The sequence below is a fragment of the Vipera berus genome (assembly GCF_964194415.1).
Source record: "Vipera berus genome assembly, chromosome: 3".
In the NCBI taxonomy this organism is placed as follows: Eukaryota; Metazoa; Chordata; class Lepidosauria; order Squamata; family Viperidae; genus Vipera; species Vipera berus.
This window is the reverse complement of record NC_138204.1, coordinates 70007022-70030928: the sequence shown is the minus strand read 5'-3', so window position 1 is coordinate 70030928 and position 23907 is coordinate 70007022. Positions and strand designations below refer to the sequence as shown.

At 36.6% G+C, this 23907-nt stretch overlaps 1 protein-coding gene across 2 annotated transcripts in view; it reads right to left on the bottom strand.

Moving 5' to 3' along the window:
• Positions 1-23907, bottom strand: part of RAVER2 (ribonucleoprotein, PTB binding 2) — a 55968-nt gene that overhangs the window by 24678 nt on the left and 7383 nt on the right. For both annotated transcript variants that reach the window (XM_081324945.1, XM_081324946.1), the window contains exons 2-3: positions 4524-4590; positions 935-1401 (exon numbers count right to left, since the gene is read on the bottom strand). In XM_081324945.1, coding sequence (XP_081181071.1) covers positions 935-1401; positions 4524-4590 — 534 coding nt within the window. The remainder of the gene's footprint in view (positions 1-934; positions 1402-4523; positions 4591-23907) is intronic.

Here is a 23907-nt window from a genome sequence, read left to right as displayed (position 1 = left end):
AGAAAAGTTTCTGAGTCATGGCAATGGAACTGTATGTGGTATTCCAAGTGGTTATACAATAAATAGCATTCCTTTTTCTGGTAAATCAAAGCCAGGTCACATCCAACCTGTTTATAAATGGGAGTTTGATTTGTTACTTGTTAACCCTTAATATTGAACTGCAATAAAAAGAATATTTATATCCCTAATTCAAATTGTTTGTCCCTAACCAGATAATTTATTAACAAAACATTAGCTGCAATAAAAATATTCTATTGAAAGAACTGAGAAAAGATCACATGCCTACATTGGAAAAACAACTGGCTATGTGTAGGAACTGCCCTCAATAGCCATAAACTATTGGTTTTTCTAATCTAGCATTTTCCATCACTCACTTTGGATGGAAAAACTTCCAGCTATGATTTCCAGTACTTTTTTAATGGGAATGCATAGTCTGTTACTGTATTTTAAGAAAGAGATCAATAACTTTTTAGGCAGACGGCATCATTGTACAATTTTGTGCGGTACTGAGAGCCAAAAATAAATTTTAAAAATTAAATAATAAAATTTAAAAAAGAATGCAAGTTTTGCAAATGTAATATTTTGATATAATGAAGCTTTTTTCCTACTCCATCCCTCAGAACTTTAGATATTCCTAAATTTAGTTTTTAAAAGTTCCTAACGTTTCCGTTGAATAGCAATTTTATATATGTTTAAATAAATTATTATTATGTCAATAACATATTAGTTGAGATATTCATTTATGTAATTCCCAGGTGACTTGTAGACGGCAATCATTGTCAGATCTAATAAATACTGCCTAGAGCTACAAATATATAACTCCTCATTAATGTGACCATATTAATCTGAAAATCAAGGGAAGTCCATGCTATGCAATTAAATCATAACATCTGTGAAGACAGCTTTTACTGTGAAGACAAAGCATTTTACTTACTTGGTAGAACACAGGTTTATATTTAGTTGAGAAATTTTGCAAGAGATCATCACCAGTATAGTCTACAGGAAGATTTTCCACACAAAGGCACTTTGAATGTAGGAGTTCTGGAGTTATTTGATTAGCATCCATCCATTGTGCAAAAAGGACATTTCCACCTAATGGCTTCCCGAGAAGGTCCAACCTAGCCTTTGCTGCAGAATCCTTTTTCATGTATTCCACAAAACCATAGCCCTTGGAATAGCCTGTGACTTCACTGTATACCAAGAACTGTCTCTCAACATTGCCATAAGGTCGCACTAGCTCTTCAAACTCTTGCAACGTATAGAAAGGGGGCAAATTGGTAATGCAGAGCAGGGCATCGGTTGGCTGAAGCTGCACTGATATTTCTTTTCCTCGAAGGGAATGTTGGTGAAATAGCCGGATTGCACTCTGAGCTTGCTCCCCATTCAACAGAGTAACAAAAGCTGAAAGACAGCAAATCAGACAAAACTTTCAAATAAACTCTGTGACCGGGTTGGGCAGATTTTAAGATCGTGAGAACTATCAAGCCTTGTGATTTCTAAGCCCAAGGTGCCTTGAAACTGATATTGTTTCACAATCCTTTCACACATTATTACATACACACAAACACATTCCCCTGCATTCTCCATTTCAGCAATAGTGTTATTTTCTTCTGGTTTTTGTTTTTTTTTAACCCTCAACTGTGCCGACACAAACATTTTGTTTGCTCCTGGACTAAGAAAAGCACAATATCCCAATATATACAGAAGCATAACATGTAAATCTGTAACAGTATTTTTTTTCTTAATTTAAAATCAATATGACAAATTCACGATATTAGCCATTTTCTTTCACTAAAGAGTAGAAACTCGGATCAGATGGATCCTCTTCCATTGGATTTTTTTCAGGATTTGCTACTCTTCCCATCATTTCCTGGAACCACCTTGAAATCAAATTCATGGGATATATATATGGGATGGGGTGGCACAGTAGGAAAGAAGGAAAGAAAATGTTTTTATATGACTGCTGTATTGGCCAAAAAACCATACAATTTGCAGCTTTATGACATGACATTTTACAATCAAAGTATAAACAATGTTGATTTTTAAAATAAAATTATATTCATATGTTTTAATACTGCCAGGCAAATTCTGGGAATAAACCAGATTCTAAACTAACAGTAACGTCTGTTTATTCCTCTCAGGTTTACATTACTCCTTCTTACATTTGGTTAAAAATTGGCATGATGTCATTGGAAGGTGAAAGTGTTGTCTAGCACATATAACCTTTTAAAGCTATTGCCGACATATCATATTTCGATAGACTTTTCCTGAAATTCAATTCCGGGAAGCTCTGGTTGCAGGATTATTGTTTAAAACCAAAAACATCTTTTATTCCAGCATGCCTATTAATCATCTGTTTCTACTGAACACTAAAACGCAAGTGGAAGCAAAATAGAATGGTAAGACGATACTACTGAGAATCAGGAATGTTAACATCTTCTTTCAAGCCTGAATAATCAAAGGTTATACTATCCTTAAGTCTACTCAAGTGGTTTACTAAATAAAATATAACTGGAAGACTCATAGAAGAACTGGTTACAATGAAAGGCATGTTACTTATATCAGAGCTGTGCAACCAACCCCTCTAAGTCCTTTCAAAGTAATAGCTAAAATGATATTCTGGATATGTAGCATAAGAACATTTCAAAAACATAGGAAGTAATTCTTTTAATAAAGGCTTATAACAGCTATGTGGGCACATCCATAATTATTTTGACAGCAATACACAATTCATTCAGCTTCCTAGTCTAGATTACTACCTTTGAATTCTGGAGGTCTTCTAAGTTCTAATCAAGTTTTAATGTTTTAGGAACAGCCAACAAGCAATCATATTAATATTATTTAATCTAATTTATTTATTTTTATCCTATTCACATTCTTATACTTAATCCTCAATATGTCAATCAAAGACCAAACACAATCCTTATCCTGGAAAACACTTTTTCCCCCTTCTATTTAATCATGTCTTATTTTTGGAGACGGTCTGGATAAGTCCCTAGTTTTCTCAGCAAGGTTTTTCAGAAGTGGTTTGCTGTTGAGTCCTTCATAGGGCTGAAAGTGACAGACCTGAAGTCAGTCTTTGTACCTAAAGCAGAACTCAAACTCACAGTATCTTGGCTTCTAGAATGATGCCTTAACCACTATACCAGGGGTAGGGAACCTTGGCTCTTTTATGAGTTGTGGACTTCAATACCCAGAATTCCTGAACCAGCCATGCTGACTCAGGAATTCTGGGAGTTGAAGTCCACAAGTCATAAAAGAGCCAAGGTTCCCGACCCTTGCACTATACAATTTATATACAATCTTGATTTATTTGCTCTAGGTCATGGAAATGCAATGGGATAGAAGAATCACTCCAAATCAGGCAGCATATTTTGGATTATAGGCAAGGTTTTCAGTGTCAAACAATTCTCCATTTCTGTTACATCCCTATAAAATACCATCCCTGATATCTATTGTGTCCCCTGGAGAGGAGTTAAAAAACGTCTGACAGAAGGAAGAGAGGAGGAAGAGGAGGACCTTTGTAGAAGTTGGCCTTGACACCGAATATCATCCCATATAAACAGATTCAAGTAATTTTTTAGTCATAGTATTATACACAAAATCAACAAGGACAGTTTACAAAAATAGTGTCAATTAATTTTGATGGTTAAGTTACCCACCAAAATTATAACAATGGTAGGCAGCAAGTTGCACTTCAGAAGTTCTGTTCTACAACTCTCCTAAGTTTCAACTAGTTGTTGCCTCAAAACTGCAAAACCCCTAAACAATTTTAACCATCATTAAATTCTATTCTCATGTATCAATAATGCAAGAGCACTTTAAATTTGATTGTCACTCATTAATTTTTTAAACAAAGATTAAAATTCATTGATAGTACACACTAATAGTCTAGTACTTACAAAGTTCAATGAGATTAATTTAGAGGAAAGATTTGCCTTTGGTGAGATGGGCAGCTATATAAATTTAATCAATAATAATTTGCTAGTAGCATTTCCTCTTCAGTGGTCACTCTGCACATTCAGGTTATTGACACTGAACAATTAAATTATGAAAACTGTCCCCTAGTAGAATAAACACTATAGGCTGAAAATTTGTCCCTAATTTAAAAAATATAGGGTTTCCAACATTTCTGAACCCCTTTCAAATCCAAAATAGAAAGTAGTAATTATAAATCTCTTTATGTTTATGTAATAATATAACTTAAGATTTAATCATATTAAGCTGACTCTAATTCTGAAAATTATAATTTGAACCTATTTTCCTCTCATATACTACAATTCCCAGGCACCTTTTTCAGTTTGTCATTATTATTCAAACAAACTAGTACAATATGATTTGTGAATATTAAGAAAAGAATCAGTGTGCAGGAAAGAAATGTAAATGTCGGTTTCTGACACGCACATAAACACACTGAAGCAACAATTTAATATAACAATTTAAATTGTTATTAAATTGTGAGATCTAAAATTAACCCGAATAGCCACATCTATTAGAATAACTATTACATTGCAAGTTTTTACCTGTTCTTTTATGTTTGTCCACGTAACAATACTTCAGCTCAAAGTGTTTTAATAACTCATGGATTTCCTAAAAGAAAAACAATGCATGATTAAATAGAAACACAATGGAATGACTCTCTTTATTTCAGCATAGAATGACTCTTTTTATTTCAGCATAGAATGACTCTTTTTATTTCAGCGTAGAGATCTGAAAATGTTCTAAGTAGAAAATTATTCTGGAGACATGTTGCCAGAAAATATTAGTTAACTATCAATATGAGCATGACACAATTCAACAGTATGCAGGACCATCTGAACAGCAGAATTCACAACATCTTATTTTAAAAATGCCAACATTTGCCAAAGGTTAGCTTTTAAAAAAATTTTTGGAGCCAAAAGGCATTTCCTCACAGTGATATCTTCTATTAGCTACATTATACTACATGTTCTTCGTAGAAAGAGAATACCAGAAATACCGATCCTCAAAATCTAAACTTAACCAGCCATGTTTCATGAAATGTATGAAATTAAACCTCAACCCAATTAGCTGCCCCAACATCTATGTTCACAGGGCAACCCCATTTACTACCAGAATTTAACATCGTTTGAGACATCAGTATTGAATTTTGAAAACCTGTTTTTTATTATTTTGAAATAAGGCTGCATAGGAGTAGAAAAATCCCTCCCATTTCTATTAACTTTCTTCTGCTGCAAAGCATTTTTCCTCCTCTATAATTAATTGTATCATGCAAATCCTCATGGAATACAATAAATAGCATCTGCATCCTGTTCCTCTAGTGTATTGATAAGAAAAGAATCAGCAAAGAAAAACATTTGAATGCTGCAGTGTGCAAGGCTAGGCTTCCAGCTAAATATTGATTTTATCCTGAGTCCATAATTCATATAAATCACACTTGTACTATTATGAATTAGCACTGCTATTGTTATATAGACCCACTGGTATACTTGTTGCAATTCATGTAATTAGCATAGTCATGTTGATAATATTAAGATAATTCTAGAAGGAACATTATTTTTTAAAATTGGAATTACATTCTGCCTTTTCTCCAGACAGGCAGCTTGGAAATGTACTTTCATTTTATCTCCATTACAAGTTTTGGAAGACCAGGCTGTAAAAGAGTGACTCATGCAAATCCACCAGATGAGTTTCCATGGTATAGGGCAGGGGTCTTCAAATTTGGCCCTTTTATGACTTGTGGACTTCAACTCCCAGAATTCCTCAGCCAGCGTGGTATAGAGTGTTTCAGTTCTCTCTAGTCTTTGTCCATTTTACCATCTATCTTTTTTTATGTAGGGTGGGCCAGATTTTCTCCATGGTGAGGCTGGTTCTTCAGATTTTCCAATTGTGAACCCATCTAATTGAGTCTATCCAGTTAGGGAACAGTCAGATCTGATTTTACTACTCAACTTCCATTGAAGTGGGACAAAGAGCACTCTGTTCTAACAAGAATATAAAATTTCAAATGTTACAGTAACTTCAAAATTTGTATCTTTCTTATATTTGTTAGTTTGTATGATTATGAAGAGGATGAAATTCAACATATATCTGAAGTTCAGGGGGATGGAAAGACAGTAAACTATAGAGCATCCTTACTTGATAGATTAATTACACTATCTCCTAAATAATCTGGACCCCCATCATTTAGTTACAGTAAACAACAAATATTATTATTATTATTATTATTATTATTATTAATTTAATTTATATACCGCCCTTCTCCCGGAGGACTCAGGGCGGTGAACAGGGCAATACATAAAAACTAGATACAAAAATTAAAAATTATTAAAACATGATTAAACAATGCCCATAATAAATTAATACAGATTAAAAATTGAAGTCCATTTATAAAAATCCCACCCCGTCCCATCAGGCCAGGCCAGCTTGTTTAAAGAGATGGGTTTTAAGATCGCGCCGGAAGGAGCGGAGATCGGGCGCCATCCGGAGCTCGACCGGAAGATGGTTCCATAAATCCGGTGCACCCACAGAGAACGCCCTCCCCCTGGGGGCCACCAGTCGGCATTCTTTGACCGGTGGCACCCTGAGGAGGCCCTCTCTGTGGGAGCGTACTGGGCGGAGGGAAGTTGACACCGGCTGCAGGTGCTCCCCAAGGTATGTGCTTGGATTTTATTACGTGTCATCAGAGATGTAGAGGATTGGAAGTTTTGTCTCTTATTCTATTTCTGTTATTAAATTACAGTACTGAAAACTTCTTCTTTTGCCACAGTGCACTCTGTGGCTGCTCTGGGTGTTGTAAAATGGGGGCAGAGGAATTGTCTATTGGCTACCAACTCTTTGTATACCTTGTAGTATGTCTTTACTGAATTAAGATTTAATGTCATATATTCTGCTTCTATAGAGATCAATACACAAATGGTTCAGCTGATAAATGGTGGCTTACTTTTATAAAGCTAGTGTTCTTTGATGAAATTCCATTAGAATAAATAATAATTACTCTTACTCAGATCCTTTTTTGCCAACAGACAATAAATTGATATTCTGTGTTTCTTGATTTGTTTTAGCAACTAGAAATCCTAAAGTCAAAGTTGCTATTTAGTCGTGGTTTCTTGATATTATATGTCATTTTGGTCATGTTTGCTTTTGTAGCTTGCATAGATTCACTTGACTGAAATGGCACAAAACCACCTATAATAAATGAATTAGTGATAGTGGTGGTGATCTTGAGGTTTAGAGGAAACAAGGGCTGTACAGCTTACATTTAAGATAGGTCACTTGGAAAAGTTGGGGAACAATTTCCAGGGGGGGGGGAATGATAGAAACTATCTATTAAAAAGCTTAGGAGATACCAGGTCAAAAGTAGTTGCAGTTCACAGAAAACAAATCATCTAATTTTCTTTCTTACTTAGCAAAATAAATTGTATTTGGGTTAGACTGGATTTCAATTGGATTGGATTGAACTGGATCAGATTAGGATACCTGAGCTGAGATTAGGTTTTTACATGCAAAAATACGGCTGTGTGCAGGAACTGATAAAATGCCAAAGTAAAACAATGTATTAATTCAGATTGAGAAGCACATTTTAAATTTTGTTAATTGCAAGTGTTATGCCAGACTTCTATTGTTAGGATTATTTTTTAACTTCATATTTCAAAAAATGTGACTTCCGGTGGCGACGCAACGCCGAAGACAGCCGTTTTCGGGCTGCCCGCTCCGCAGCTGTGTTTTTCCATCGTAAACAGCGCCGATCAGCTGTTTAGATGGATTTGAAGCCCCCTCCTCAGGAGAAGAGGAGGGGGTGAGGCCCCAGGTAGGGGTTGAGCTCTCCGGGGCCGCCTGAGCTGAAAGCTTGGGCGGCTGAAGGATTGAGCCCCCCCCGAAGCCTGGGTTGCTCCGAGCTGCGCAGCGCCCCTGCTCCGGGATTTATGGAGCAGAGCCAGGCGTTAGCAACCACCCCTGCCAAAAGGAAATACTTTTGATTATCAAGATGCAGGCAGAGCGGTACAGGAGGTCAAGGTGATGTGGACTCTTATCTTTACTCTCTAGCTCAATGGATTTTATAGCTTTAAAGTGAAAGTGCGCAATAAGTGAAAGTGGGGGAAGATGGCGGCTAAAACTTCTAAAGCTCTTCGGAGTGCGGGGTCTTCCCTGGTGCAACAGACCTCATTGCAAGCTTTGCTTCCTCCTGCACCTCCTCCGGCATTGACGCTTAAGGATTTACAAGATGCTCTTGGAAAGCATTCACAATTGATGTCTGACATGATGGATGAAAAGCTGAAAAAGTTGGAGGAGAAAATGGAGAAATTGGAGAAGAAGATGGAAGAGAAGTTTAGAGCAATGAGGGTGGACATGTTGTCTATGATTGAATCTGTAGCTGAATGTGTGCAACAGCTGGATGTAAAAGTGAAGGATCTCAGTCAAAAGAAATCTATATTAGAAGCAAAGGTATTAGAAAATGAAAATATAAGGGATAAAATGGACGGAGAATTGAGCCTTGCTCAGTATCATCAGATGCAGTATGCTATTAGAATCAGGGGTTTAAAGGAGAACTGTAAAGAAGATTTAAAGCAGCTGATTTCTGAGGCTCTGGAAGGGGTATTGGGCCAGCCAGCATCTGAAATTGAGGGAAATATGGACAAAATTTTTCGTGTAAATTCATGGATTGTAAGACAAAGGAAGTTACCCAGAGATGTGGTGGTCTATTTTACAAAGAGAGTAATTAGAGATGAAGTCATTCAAGCTGCTTATGATACTAAACTGGTAGTGGCTGAGCAAGAAGTCTTGGTTTTAAAAGAGATTCCTCCGAAGATTTTAAGGAGAAGGAAAGATTTTGCATTTTTAGTACAGGAACTTAAGAAATGTGATATTAAGTTTAGATGGGAGATTCCAGTTGGACTGGTGGTGACGCATGAAGGTAAAAGACATCGTCTGGTTACTGTGGCCCAGGCACGTGATTTTTATAGCAATGTGTTAAAAGCAACCCCCCTATCATTTTTGGAAGCTGTAAAGGGATACGGCGAGGGAAAGCTTCAAGATGTTGCAGACAGACAGATAGAGGACAATGGTGTTGGAGGGGATCAAGATACAGTTTCATCGGATGTTGCAGGAGGCCAGAGGAAGACGCGTGCCGCCCTAAGAAGAGCGAGACGAGAGCAAGAGCAAGACCAGCAGATAGTTATGGAATCTCCAAAGTGTACCTACAGTGAAGATGTGGGAGGGGCGCAGTCCAAAGAAGTTTTGGGGGTCATGACAGACGTGCTCCAAAAGTTTTGGGGCGTTAAGATTGCTGATTAAATTTTTAAATTAGAATCTTAATGGATTAAATTTATCATAGAGGAGAAAGAAAGTTTTTTTTTAATATTTAACACAATTTAAGATGGATGTTATTTGCTTGTTAGAAAAGTATATTAGGGTTATGGACTAAAAGTATGTGTTGAACTAAGAATGGGTATGCAAGCTCCTAATTAACAACAAGTTGTCTTACAGACTGCTTAAACCTTTTTTTTTTTTTACTCTTTTTATTTGAACTCAAGGATGACTTGGAACTGCGAGACATTTAGTGTGATACATGCAAGAATTATTTTTGATTATGGTTTAGTTTGGTTGGAGATTATTAAGGTTAATAGATAGGCGCTTTTGGCGCGTAACTGAGAATTTGTTTAGAAATTAGAGAAAGGTTGGAGAATGTAAATAGTAGGTGAAAGTTTTTTTTCTTTCTTTTTTTTGAAATTAATATGAATAAGGACTGGGATTAAGAAAATCTATTCTGAGTAAAGCTCTTTTTCTGTTTTTCTCTTTTTCTTTTTTACTTTATTTGTAATATTAATATTGTTTGTATTCATTTTACATGAGCTAGAGGGAGATAGAATTAATAGTTTATTGCTGATAACATAGGGGTGCTTATGTTTGTTTTTTTATTTTATACCCTGTATTTAGCTCTGGGAAGTCGGGGGGGGGGAGGAGGGAATGGGGGGAAGGGATAGGGAGGGTTGGGTGGGGGTGGGGGAGGGGGGGATTAAAGTCAAAATGTATTGTAAAACTTTTAAAAAAATGTGCTCCCCTGTGGTCTGTATTTATGTACAGTCATGGCCGAAATTGTTGGCACCCAAGAGATTTTTCCAGAAAATCAAGTATTTCTCACAGAAAAGTATTGCAGGAACACATGTTTTGCTATACACAGGTTTATTCCCTTTGTGTGTATTGGAACACAACAAAAAAGGGAGGAAAAAAAGCAAATTGGACATAATGTCAAACAAAACTCCAAAAATGGGCTGGACAAAATTATTGGCACCCTTAACTTAATATTTGGTTGCACACCCTTTGGAAAAAATAACTGAAATCAGTCGCTTCCTATAACCATCAATAAGCTTCTTACACCTCTCACCCGGAATTTTGGACCACTCTTCCTTTGCAAACTGCTCCAGGTCTCTCTTATTGGAAGGGCGCCTTTTCCCAACAGCATTTAAGATCTCTCCACAGGTGTTCAATGGGATTCAGATCTGGACTCATTGCTGGCTACTTCAGAACTCTCCAGCGCTTTCTTGCTATCCATTTCTGGGTGCTTTTTGACGTATGTTTGGGGTCATTGTCCTGCTGGAAGACCCAAGATCTCGGACGCAAACCCAGCTTTCTGACACTGGGCTCTACAGTGCGACCCAAAATCCTTTGGTAATCCTCAGATTTCATGATGCCTTGCACACATTCAAGGCACCCAGTGCCAGAGGCAGCAAAACAACCCCAAAACATCAGTGAACCTCCACCATATTTCACTGTAGGTACTGTGTTCTTTTCTTTGTAGGCCTCATTTTGTTTTCGGTAAACAGTAGAATGATGTGCTTTACCAAAAAGCTCTATCTTGGTCTCATCTGTCCACAAGACATTTTCCCAGAAGGATTTTGGCTTACTCAAGTACATTTTGGCAAACTGTAATCTTGCTTTTTTATGTCTCTGTGTCAGCAGTGGGGTCCTCCTGGGTCTCCTGCCATAGCATTTCATTTCATTTAAATGTCGACGGATAGTTCACGCTGACACTGATGCTCCCTGAGCCTGCAGGACAGCTTGCATTCGTTTGGAACTTGTTTGGGATTGCTTATCCACTATCCAGACTATCCCGCATTGCAACCTTTCATCAATTTTTCTCTTCTGTCCACGACCAGGGAGATTAGCTACAGTGCCATGGGTTTTAAACTTCTTGATAATGTTGCGCACTGTGGACAAAGGCAAATCTAGATCTCTGGAGATGGACCTGTAACCTTGAGATTGTTGATATTTGTCCACAATTTTGGTTCTCAAGTCCTCAGACAGTTCTCTTCTCCTCTTTCTGTTGTCCATGCTTAGTGTGGCACACACAGACACACAATGCAAAGACTAAGTGAACTTCTCTCCTTTTTATCTGCTTTCAGGTGTGATTTTTATATTGCCCACACCTGTTACTTGCCCCAGGTGAGTTTAAAGGAGCATCACATGCTTGAAACAATCTTGTTTATCCACAATTTTGAAAGGGTACCAATAATTTTGTCCAGCCCATTTTTGGAGTTTTGTTTGACATTATGTCCAATTTGCTTTTTTTCCTCCCTTTTTTTTGTTGTGTTCCAATACACACAAAGGGAATAAACCTGTGTATAGCAAAACATGTGTTCCTGCAATACTTTTCTGTGAGAAATACTTGATTTTCTGGAAAAATTTCTGGGGTGCCAACAATTTCGGCCATGACTGTATGTATAGCATTATTTATTTATTTCATATTATTAATTTTACATCCTGTCTTTTTTTCTTATATAAGAGCAGTTTTTCCATAATTAAATGTCCACTTATGGCAGTGGAACCAGTACAATCAACATTAAAATCAATAGCAACAATAACAATAACAAAAGTTTGATGAAATACATTTCTGCCACTTAATCATTTCCTAGATCCTGGATATGAGGGCATCTTCAGGGGGGCCTCTGCTGCTAATCTAAGTAACTGGGCAATTCCCAACTATAAGAAATAGTTAGACCTTAAGTCATTTAAAAAATAAATAATCAACTAATGAAGCAAGCAAAGAAGTTCATATACAGTATTTTGAGATTCTTTGTTTATAAAAAAAGCCAAATGGTGTATATAGTTTCTAATTTGGATGACAATCCAAAATATGGGCAGAATTATACAAATGTCCACATGTGCGGGCTGAAGAAAGATGCTCAGTCTCCGATGATAACCAAAACCCCATCTGTAGCTCCCAGCAGGAAATAACACCTGGTCCATGTACTGAAGTGACCAAGTTTCAGTATGAACTAATTGTGACTGGGCAAATGTACTGTATTAAACAATGGTTTGTTTAACCATGATCTTCTGAATAAGCAATAACATAACGGATTGGGGTTTTTCACAGCATGCTAAATTGATTAGCCTGTGCAGCGTTAGAAAAACAACACCAAATAAAAGTTGTTGTCTGAGTGTATTGTGAGACTTAGCTTGTATTGTTACAGATTAAGTGCAGAACGAAAAGCTGAAATTTTAATGAAGCACATTTTTCTGCATATCACAGACACAATACAGAGATCACAGCAGGCAAAAATGGGAACAAGGAGATAAGCTGTTTATTACCTGTCAGAGAGCAGTCCCAAAGTTAGTATTCATGCCTCCAAATACAATTTTGGAGGGAAGTACAAGAAGTCCTCAAATTACAACTTACAACCATTCATTTTGTGACCATTCCAAGTTACAGTGGCACTGAAAAAAGGGGCTCATAACTGTTTTTCAAACTTACACGGAGGTAGCATCCCCACAGTCACATGATCAAAATTTGGACACTTGGCAACTGCCATGTGTTAATGAGGGTTGCAGTGTCCCGGGACATGTGATCTCCTTTTATGACCTGACAAGCAAAGTCAATGGGGAAGCCAGATTCATTTAACAGCTGTGTTACTAATTTGACAACTGCGGTGATTCACTTAACAACTGTGGCAGAAAAGGTCGTAAAGTGGGGCAAAACTCACTTAATAATTGCCTCGCTTATTTTGAGCTCAATTGTGGTCATAAGCTGAGGACTGCCTGTTAACAATTTAATGACATTATTTTTGAAAGGAAAATCTGTGCAACCAAAAGAGTAAAGTGTCTATTTTTTTCATGTACCACATCCTAGGAGAGATAGCCTATCTGACCAGCTTTATATGTATTAGCTAAAAGTACCTATGGCAGAGTTCCCCAACCTTGGCCACTTTATGACTTGTGGACTCATGCTGGCTGAGGAATTCTGGGAGTTGAAGTCCACAAGTCATAAAGTGGCCAATGTTGGGGATCCCTGACCTGTGGCGTTGTCTACACATATGCACATCTTCAAGGTCAAATGCATAAGCCTCTGGATACATATCTAATAAATGAGCGACCTCAGTCCAATATCACAATGCGCTCTTGTTTTGCCAATCTGCTAATTCAACATATATAGTTTAATGGCAGGATCAAGTATCTTCTTTTTAGTCAAATTGAACACTGGTCTCTTATTTCCTCGGTTAACAGCTGTCAAATGCCATTTTAATAAAACATGATGCTGCTTTTTGGAGGAACTATGCAGTGATACTATGTTACTGCTGTTATTCCGTAATCAACCAGACCTGCCCATTTTTCTATGCGAGAGCAACATTTTAAAAGAGAAAGGGAAATTTTATTTGTAAGGATAGGAATAAAAAGTGCTTTCCATGAAAGGCAATTACAGAAAAGCTTCTTGATGTTACGGTGAACTATTTACTATTTAAAGACATTGCAGAAAGCATGGCTGAAACTTGTATAATGGACAACTGCTTTTGTTACATGCATCATTCTTCTGAGGATAGTCCACCAAATAAAATAATATCCGACTGACATCTATAAAACCAAATTTAAAAAAAGGATTAACACAATACATTACCCTGATCTGCTAAGTTTATTTTTAGATCATGGAAAATATGCTTTGGTATTCAGCGACTCACAGTGTAGTTAAAACATTTGTACAGTAGTCTTTGTGTTTTTACAAATACAGCTGTCAGAATCTCCCAACTCTTGAACTGCAGATTGCATGTGTTATTTCAACAGTTCCAAATAAGGGACCATAAGAAATCAAGAATTATATCTCAGTGTGATATGAATGTAGAAAAATATAATGTTCTCATATTCCTCAGAGCAAACCTGAATATTAACTGATGGATGATGGAGAAATACACAAATGTCAAATTATTTATTAATACTTTTAGAGTTTATACTTGCACAGAGCTATCTACTTTTCATAGTTACTTTCTTATTCTCCTTTTATACTTACTTTTTTATTCTCATGAGCTATCATGACCAAGAAGAAGAAAATTTCCAAGGTCACTTGGGAATAAAGGATGTTAACTCTATTCCCTACAAGTTCCAGATCTACCCATTTTAGAGTCTCAATTCTGATATATTTATATATTTGCTTATTTATATTATTAATATATTGCTTCTCATTTATACATAGATCAAGGTTATTGTAGTGGTATAAAAGAAAAGCAATCCACAAAATGTGGCCTCTGTGTCTGTGGCATAGTTAAGGAGCAATTAATCAGCTATTCAACCAGGCATTTGGGATAAAGTACATTACATTAAATTAAATATGCTTAAATGCTAATAGATACATTCAGGAGAAAACTTATAGGAAAAAGACTGGAACACTTTTTTCATTTGAAAGCTAAACCATTTAAAAAATGATTTTAAAAAGATGACACTAAACTGACAGGAATAACCAATACTCCAGAAGACAAGCTCAGGATCCAAAAAGATCTTGACGAATTTGAACAATGGGCCCTATCCAACAAAATGAACTTTAATGTGGAGAAAAGCAAAGTTTTACATTTAGGCAGGAAAAATCAAAGGGATAAGTACAGATTAGGCGAGACCTGGCTCAAAAACAGTAACTGTGAGAGGGACTTTGGAGTCCTAGTGGATGATCACTTGAATATGAGCAAGCAGTGTGCTGCAGTAGCCAAAAAGAGCTAATAAAATCCTGGGTTGTATAAACAGAGGCATAGAATCAAGATCACATGAAGTGTTAGTACCACTTTATAAAACCCTAGTAAGACCACACCTGGAATACTGCAGCCAGTTTTGGTCACCATACTACAAAAAAGATGTTGGGACTTTGGATAAAATTCAGAGAAGAGCAACTAAGATGATCAAAGGCCTGGAAAGTAAAACATGTGAAGTATGGCTGCAGGACTTGGGTTTGTCTAGTCTAAAGAAAAGAAGAAATAGGGGTGACATGATGGCAGTATGCCAGTATTTGAGGGGCTCCTACAAAGAAAACGGGGTCAAATTATTTTCCAAAGCACCAGAGGGCAGGACAAGAAACAATAGTTGGAAACTGATGAAAGAGAGAAGCAACCTGAAATTAAGAGAAACTTCCTAACAGTGAGGACAATTAACTGGTGGAAAAACTTGTCTTCAGAAATTGTGGGCACGCCATCACTGAAGATTTTTAAAAAGAGACTAGACATTCACCTCCAGCTCTATTCTATTCCATTCTATTCTAAATTACAAAGGGAGAAATCGCATCTATACAATGATAATCATTATTATCCTACACAAAGAGTCTTGGAGTGCCAATTGCTGTATTATATACAGTTCCTCACTGCCCTAGAGAAATAAGAGGATATCAAAATCATATAATTCTGCCTTATATGAACCATAATCCAAAATCACTTAAAGAAATGCAGTTAGGGATTAGTGACCATCAATTACATTTTTGAGGCAAATATTTTAATTATTAAAAAACCCAATATTGTAAATGAGCAAAGATACAAAATAATATACTTTATTTCAGCAACTCATAATGTATTACAAGTTATGTATATCATAATGTATTACAATATTCTTTTCTGAATTTTTTTATTTATATTTGTTTCTACAATAAAGATTTTTGCAACCAAACTAAAGCTCTATATTAAAAAAGAACATTTTTGAAACATTTTTAAATGCATATTTAGCAATATATAGATATTTATGGTATCTTGAATTCTATTATTCTAAAAATACAATTACCTATGTCTAGAGCAAATACTATTTATAAAATATCTTCCATTGATGCTTCAATAGTAAGACTTTATACATGACAAGGGGGAGTCACTGGCTACGTCAATATTGCATTTTCTGGTATTGCAGAAAAGAGAGTTGAGAGACAATGACTTTCCTTGAGATCTTTTCAGATTACAGGTAACCTTTCGTAATCTTGCAAGGTAGCAAGAATAACCATCTTTCTTTGAGAGATTCAGATAATATATTTGGAATTCTTTTAAATTTATTTAAATTTATCCATACAATAATAGAGTGGCCAGAGAGAAAATAAATGATTCAAAATTATCCAGAAAGCTTCAAGTTCAAAGGGTACTTAGACTTGGATTGGGAAATCCAGATCCAGCACTTTTAGCTATGACACTACGCTAACTGTATACCGTCTTACATTTTTGTCATCAACTATGAGAATTTATACAACACTATGGTAAAACATTTGGCGGTGTTTTGCATTCTGAGTATCCAAGTAGTCATTTAGAGGTGTGTCAGAGTTCTTTCTGTTTGCCTGTCTAATCTATCTATCTATCTATCTATCTATCTATCTATCTATCTATCTATCTATCTATCTATCTATCTATCATCTATCTGTCTATCTATCTATCATCTATCTATCTATCTTATTCGCCACCCATCTCAGAGTTCAGTCAACTCTTTATTTATTTATTGATCAGTTTGTATGCTGCCTCAATTACCAAGTAACAATTTCCAAAACCATGAATTTCTAATAAAAATTATATTAGAACTGGAACTTCCTGAATTTTGCTATACATTCTCAGAAAAAGTCCTTTCCTAGAATTATATAATGTCAGCATAAAATGTAAGAATGTTTTTAATTTCTCACTCTTCACAACTAGAAAAAGAAATATTTCACAGAAGGTATAACATCAAATTGATTCAATCATTATTACTTAAATTAATAGGATCAGATAATGGAGTTGATGGGGGGTTTATGTCTCTTTTTGCCTATTTCCACTGCTTCAGTCTGTTATCTGCCCTTACATATTTGTTAAACTTATATGAGTTTAACCTGGAATAAATAGCATTTCTTCCTCCATTTGTTCACACAATAAACTTGTAAGATTGGTTAAACCTAGACTGGGCCAAAATCATCTAGAGTATTTGAGAGAGGAAACCAGATTTGAGTCTCCTCTATTTTAACCCTAAATCTTAACCATTAAACACACCAATTCTCCCATGTAGCTGTCATATTCTTTTTCCCCCCATATATTTTATTGATTTTTTAAAAACATAAATCACTTAATAGTTGGTAAACTGTGTTTGCTGGGTTTACATTTGTAAAGAAAAATCATTAATAATTGGTTTCTATAATCCATAATCCACATAGTACATTTAGTTGATTTCCCCTTTTGCCCAAAATGTCTTCTTTGCAAACCTTGAAATAATACAGTTCTTATTATTTTGATAAATAACAGTTAAATATATGATTTTCCCCCAATATTCCTAGAAATAATGATCACATCAATATAATATTTCTTTTCTATCTAATCATTCTGGTTGCCTACTCTCATATCCTGTTACAGTCCTTATTTAGATTTGTTTCTCCCATAAAGTTCAAAGTATTCTTGCTGGTTAAGATTTTCTCAACAGTTAATTACATTTAAAGATTTAAATCCATTTTTCCCATATAAACCATCTCAACACTTTTACATTTCTTAAAGAATAGGTAAAAACAGTAAAGAAAAGGAAAAGAGAGTAAGAGTAAAGAAACATAAAAAGTAAAATACTACTTAAAATATATATTCCTCCTAAGCTAATGTATATTCATTCCTAAAATTTCTTATTCTTTTTAACCATGATTAAAAATATTCCATTTAATATGCCTAGTCATGTAATCCTTTAACTCTTATTCAAAACATTTTTTCTTTTTTATACATTATAATTTCCCTAATTTCAGACACAACCCCGGCACAGGGGTTGTTCCTCTATCCTGGTCCTACCTGACCTCTCAACGGCTTTTGATACCATCGACCATGGTATCCTGCTGCGACGGCTCAAGGGGTTGGGAGTGGGAGGCACTGTTTTACGGTGGTTCTCCTCCTACCTCTCGGGCCGTTCGCAGTTTGTATTGGCAGGGGGACAGAGATCTACCCCGAGGCCCGTCACTTGCGGGGTGCCTCAGGGGTCGGTTCTCTCCCCCCTGTTTAACATCTATATGAAGCCGCTGGGTGAGATCATCTGTGGCTTTGGGGTGAAGTATCACCAATATGCGGATGATACCCAGTTGTTTATCTCCACCCCGAGCCAACCCAGTGATGCCCTTGACGTGATGTCCCGGTGCCTGGAGGCAGTGCGGGTCTGGATGAGAAGGAACAGGCTCAGACTTAACCCCTCCAAGACTGAGTGGCTGTGGATACCGGCATCTCGTATTGTCCAACAAGTTCCATCTCTTTTGATGGGGGGAGGTAATGCCCCCCTCAGAAAGGGCTCGCAACTTGTGTGTCCTCCTGGATTCACAGCTTAATTTGGAAGATCATTTAACGGCCATGACCAGGGGAGCCTTCGCACAGGTTCGCCTAGTGTGCCAGTTGTGCCCCTTTTTGGACTGAGATGCCCTATGCACGGTTACCCACGCCCTTGTCACTTCTCACCTGGATTACTGCAATGCTCTCTACATGGGGCTGCCCTTGAAGAGCACCTGGAGGCTTCAACTGGTGCAAAATGCGGCCGCGCAGGTGCTTATGGGAGTATCTCGGTACTCCCATGTTACACCACTCCTGTGCGAGCTGCATTGGCTTCTGGTTACCCTCAAAGTGCGATTCAAGGTGCTGGTAATAACCTTTAAAGCCCTACATGGCTTAGGCCTGGGGTACTTGTGAGACCACCTGCTACCATTGTCAACCTCCCATCGCCTGGTTCGCTCCCACAGTTGGCCTCCTCAGGGTGCCGTCGGCCAGGCAATGCCGGCTGGCGACCCCCAGGGGGAGAGCTTTCTCTGTGGGTGCACCGACCCTCTGGAACGAACTACCCCCAGAGCTGCGGACGGCCCCTGACCTTCGGTCCTTCTGCCGTGACCTGAAGACCTGGTTGTTCCAACAAGCGGGCCTGGACTGACTACGGTTTTTTAATTAGGTTTTTTACTGGGTTAAATTGTCTTGTATTTATTGCATCTATTATTTAATTCTTTTTAAAAAAAATTACTTTGTGTTTTTAAATTTTTTATGGTTGTGAGCCACCCTGAGTCCTCAGGGAGAAGGGCGGCATATAAATTTAATCAAATCAAATCAAATCAAAACCAAATCTAAAACTTTTCCTTCATCTCTAGGCCATTTCAGCAGTATTACATTACTTATATCAAGAATTAAAATAAAAAGGGGGGGAAACATACAGTATTATTTAAGGAATTCATCTCTCTTAGAATGACATATGTATTCAAACTCTTTTCTATTTCTTTAACCATATTCAAACAAATGTTTCTTTTTAAAATATTCTCTCTGGTAGATCCCATCATCTATTTTCTTAATTTTCACTTTGATCTTTTTCCTTTGACCAGTATCTTTCTTGATCAATGTGTTTTGCTGAATCAAAAAGGTTTTCCATATATTCATGACTGTTGCTGTAGGTATAAGAAGTAAATCAAATAAAGTGTCTTTATGTGAGGCTTTTGCCTTTCCATGTTTCTTGAAAATGTTTTTCTCTTTCTTCTTCTTTGCTTCTCTTATCTCTACCTTTCTCTCTGATGTTTTCAACATCTCTACATTCCATTTTATCCAATCTGTTTTTTTGTCCTCAGATTTATTTTGTAGTCTTAAGGGATCAGTTGTTTTTTCCATTTCTTATACATTTTCCCCACTAGGATTAAATCATGTTTTCTTGCTTTGTTAAGTTCCGTCTTTGAGTCTCTATTTTCAATTTTATGTCCACTTATTTGTTTTGTCTGTTCCTTCTCTGTTGTTGTTTCCTGGAAGTTTTTTGTTGTAAAGTTAACTTAAGAGATAGATTGATTTATATTTTCAAAGTTATTTTGGATTTCTTTGTAATTTGAACTCAGTGTTATTTGAATTAATTGCAGTATACTACATCTCTCCTCCTGAGAGGTATTTATGTTTTCTTGGTGTGTTCTGTCTACATGTCTCTGATCCATGATGGTCAAAAGTTGGAGTTTTCCTTCTTATCTGCAAATAGCTTTAGAGTCCTGGTTAAATAGATATTTGTAATCCAAAGAGTTCAAAAAAGACTTTTTTTCTAAAGTTTATAATTCTCTCTTTGTCTGCAGCCCAGATTGTAGTCTTTTTTTTGTCACAGCTGTTCTTTATTATTAAAGCTTTGAAGGTCACAAACACAGATTAGCTTTTCTGTATGGAAATCATAGCTGTCATAATCTTCATCCACCAATAGGTGTCAGGCTCTATTTAGTTTTCAATATGAACAATGGTCTTTAAAATGAGAGTCTTAACCATTCAACAATCTTAAACTTGGACTTCCGGGTGGCAAGGCTCCGTCGATGGCGGTCATTTTTGACCATCAGCCCCGCTGTTCCGTTTAAACCGCAAAAACAGCGACGATCAGCTGTTTCGCGCTTTGGGAATCCCCCCTTCGGGGGAAGAGGGGGGGTGAGTATTCAGGCAAGAGGTAGAGCTCCCCTAGACCCCCAGAACTTAATCTGGGGGTTGAAGGGTGAGAGCTCCCTTGGAGCCTGAATCAACTCCGGACTCGGGACTCTTCTGTTTCAAGGCTTTGGAACAGAACAGGACGCTGCAACCATCCCTGCTTTCAACATTGTATTTTGGATTACTTGGACGCAGGCAGAGCTGAGCGGGAGAATACAGAAACAGCATGTATATGATCTTTAACTCCGGTTTAACTTAAAAGAAGGGGAGGAAGATGGCGCCAGAATAACTTCTGAGAGAAAGCATGAAGTACAAAAGAACAAGGAAAATAAAATAAAAGCAAGAGGGAAGACAGAAAGTAGATTTTTAAAAGTTGTAAAAGACTTTGTTTAAAACATTTGAAGTAGGTTCAAAGATGATTTAAGAGACTTGGCTATTTGACAGTGAAGCAACAAAGTTGCAATTAGTGCAGAAAAGTGAAAGTGAGAAACGAAAGTTAATTGGGTGTTAAAATGGCTTCCAAACCACCTAGATTCCCTGCTTCTAAAAGTGCGGGGGCTTCACCAGTTCAACAATCTGGTCTTCAATCACTGATGCCACCCCCTGCAGCATCTGCACCCACATTAACATTGAAAGATTTACAAGATGCTTTAAAACTCCAATCTGAGCAAATATCTGAGCAAGTGGCAGAGCTTATTAATGAGAAAAATAAAGAATTACGAGAGGACATTTTGCTGGCACTTCAAGGACTGACAGTCTGTATTGAGAATCTGGATGATCATGTGGAAGAAGTCAATCAAAATAATTTGATATTGGAAGTCAAAGTCAGTGGAGCTGAGAATAAAATGGAAAAAATCGATGATGAGATGGTGATGATACAATATAGGGACATGGAGTTTGCTTTGAGGATCAGAGGTCTGAAAGAAAATCCACAAGAAAATTTGGAGGAAATAGTGGCAAAAGCTGTGGCGCATATTTTGGGTTGGCGAGTTGAAGATGTTATATTGGAAACAGATAAAATATTTGCGTCAACTCTTGGATTGCTAGGCAAAGAAAATTGCCAAGGGATGTGGTTGTTTATTTTACAAAGAGAACAATCAGAAATGCGATTATTCAAGCTTTTTATAACAACAGATTTAAAGTGGCTGATGAAGAGGTTTTAATTCTGAAAGAAATTCCACCAAAAATTTTAAGAAGGAAAGAATTTGTTTTTTTGGCAGATGAATTAAAAAAACGACAGATTCAGTTTAGATGGGAGATACCAACCGGGATGGTGGTGAATTATGTTGGCACAAGGTATCGTCTTAATACAGTTCTTAAGGCCCGAGACTTTTATTGCAATATACTGAAGGCAGGCTCACCGCCATCCCCAGAAATTAAAAGGAGGAAAAAGAAGTGCGACAGACACAATTGGAAGGTACACAGCGAGATGAAGAAATCACCTCACTGATTTCAAAAGAAGCACAGCAAACTTTGGAAATTGCGCAGCCCTTGGTCCCATTAGAAGATCCAAGGTCTCAAAGAGTGACAAGAGCTGCAACTAGACTCAAGGAGCAACAACAACAACAGAAACAATATTCTACAATTACAACTCAAGAATCTACTAATATAGAAGCAGTGGGAGGAGCGAGACCAAAGAAGCAGATGTTTGTGAATCTGCAAGATACGCTCCGTAAGCTTCAAGTCGCAAAAGATGTCGACAAAGTTCCTGACATGGAATGTTAATGGTTTAAATTCACTGCAAAAGAGAAAGAAAATATTTCAGTACCTGAAACAATTTTAAAATGATATTATATGCTTGCAGGAAACGCATATTCGTGTAGCTGATCAAAAATATTTGATAAACTCTAGATTTATTGCATCAGTTTATTGCATCTGCTCCAGAAAAGAAAAATGGTGTAGTTATTTATGTGAAGAAGAATCTGACAGCCAATCTAATTGAAGCAGATAAACAAGAAAGATACGTTATAATTGAACTCTTAATAGAAGGAAAGAAAATACTTTATATGCACCTAACCAACAGCAAGGAGAATTTTATAAACTTTTACATAACAAAATAATTCAGTGGGATTATAAATCGTGTATTTTAATGGGAGACTGGAATGGAGTGCTGGATACACAAAAAGATAAAAAAGGACCTTTTAAAAGTACACCAAATCACGCTAAATTGCCTAAATCCTTCTTTGACATGACAGACAATTTGGAACTGAGAGATGTTTGGAGAGAACGAAACATGGATGAAAGAGATTTTACTTTTTTTCTGACAGACATCAATCCTTTTCTAGGATTGATTTTGTATTAACTACTAATGATTTTTTTCCTAGGGTTAAGAAGATCAAGATATGTCCAAGAACCTTATCAGACCACAGTCCAGTATGGATGGAATTGGACAAGGAGAAGGGAGATAGGAGATCTTGGAGGTTAATTGAAAACTTGTTTAGATATGAAGAAAATTTGGAAGAATGTAAAAAACAAATGAATTTTTTGTTATAAATATGCATAAGGGTACACCCATTGAAATGGTCTGGGATGCAAGTAAAGCTTATATGAGAGGAGTGTTAATATATTTGAATAATAAATATAGACGTAGATTGGAATATAAGCGTAAAGAATTAGAGGAGGAAATAAAGATGAAAGAGAAGGCTTTTATTTTGGATTCATCTAATAAAAGGTTGAAAGAAGCAATTAATTTGCTAAGAGGGCAGTTTGATATGCTGATGGCAGATCAGGTGGCAACCAATTTACGATATGTCAAACATAATACTTTTTATAATGCTAATAAGCCAGGTAGATGGTTAGCTTATTTGTTAAGGAAAAAACAAAAATCACGTAATATAGATAAAAGTAGAATATAAGGGTAAAGAGGTGTTTCAGCAAAATCTTATTAAAAAGGCAAGGGATATAACTCAAGGTTTAGATATAGATAGGTATTTACAAGAAGTGAATATCCCTATACTTACACAGGAGCAGAGGGAAGGGATGAACCAACCGATAACTGCTGAAGAAATTATTTTAGCAATTAAACAATTAAAAGTGGGTAAATCACCTGGAACAGACGGTTTGACGGCCATTTATTATAAAAATTTACAATTAGAGTTGGTGGAACCTTTAAAAGAATTATTTAGGACAATTCAATCTGGAGGGGAAGTGCCTCCATCATGGAGAACAGCATTCATATAATTGATTCCAAAGGAAGATCAAGATCTTACCCAACCAAAAAATTATAGACCTATATCGCTCTTAAATACAGACTATCAGATATTTGCAAAGATCTTAGCAAATAGATTAATGAAAGTTATGCAGCAAATGATTT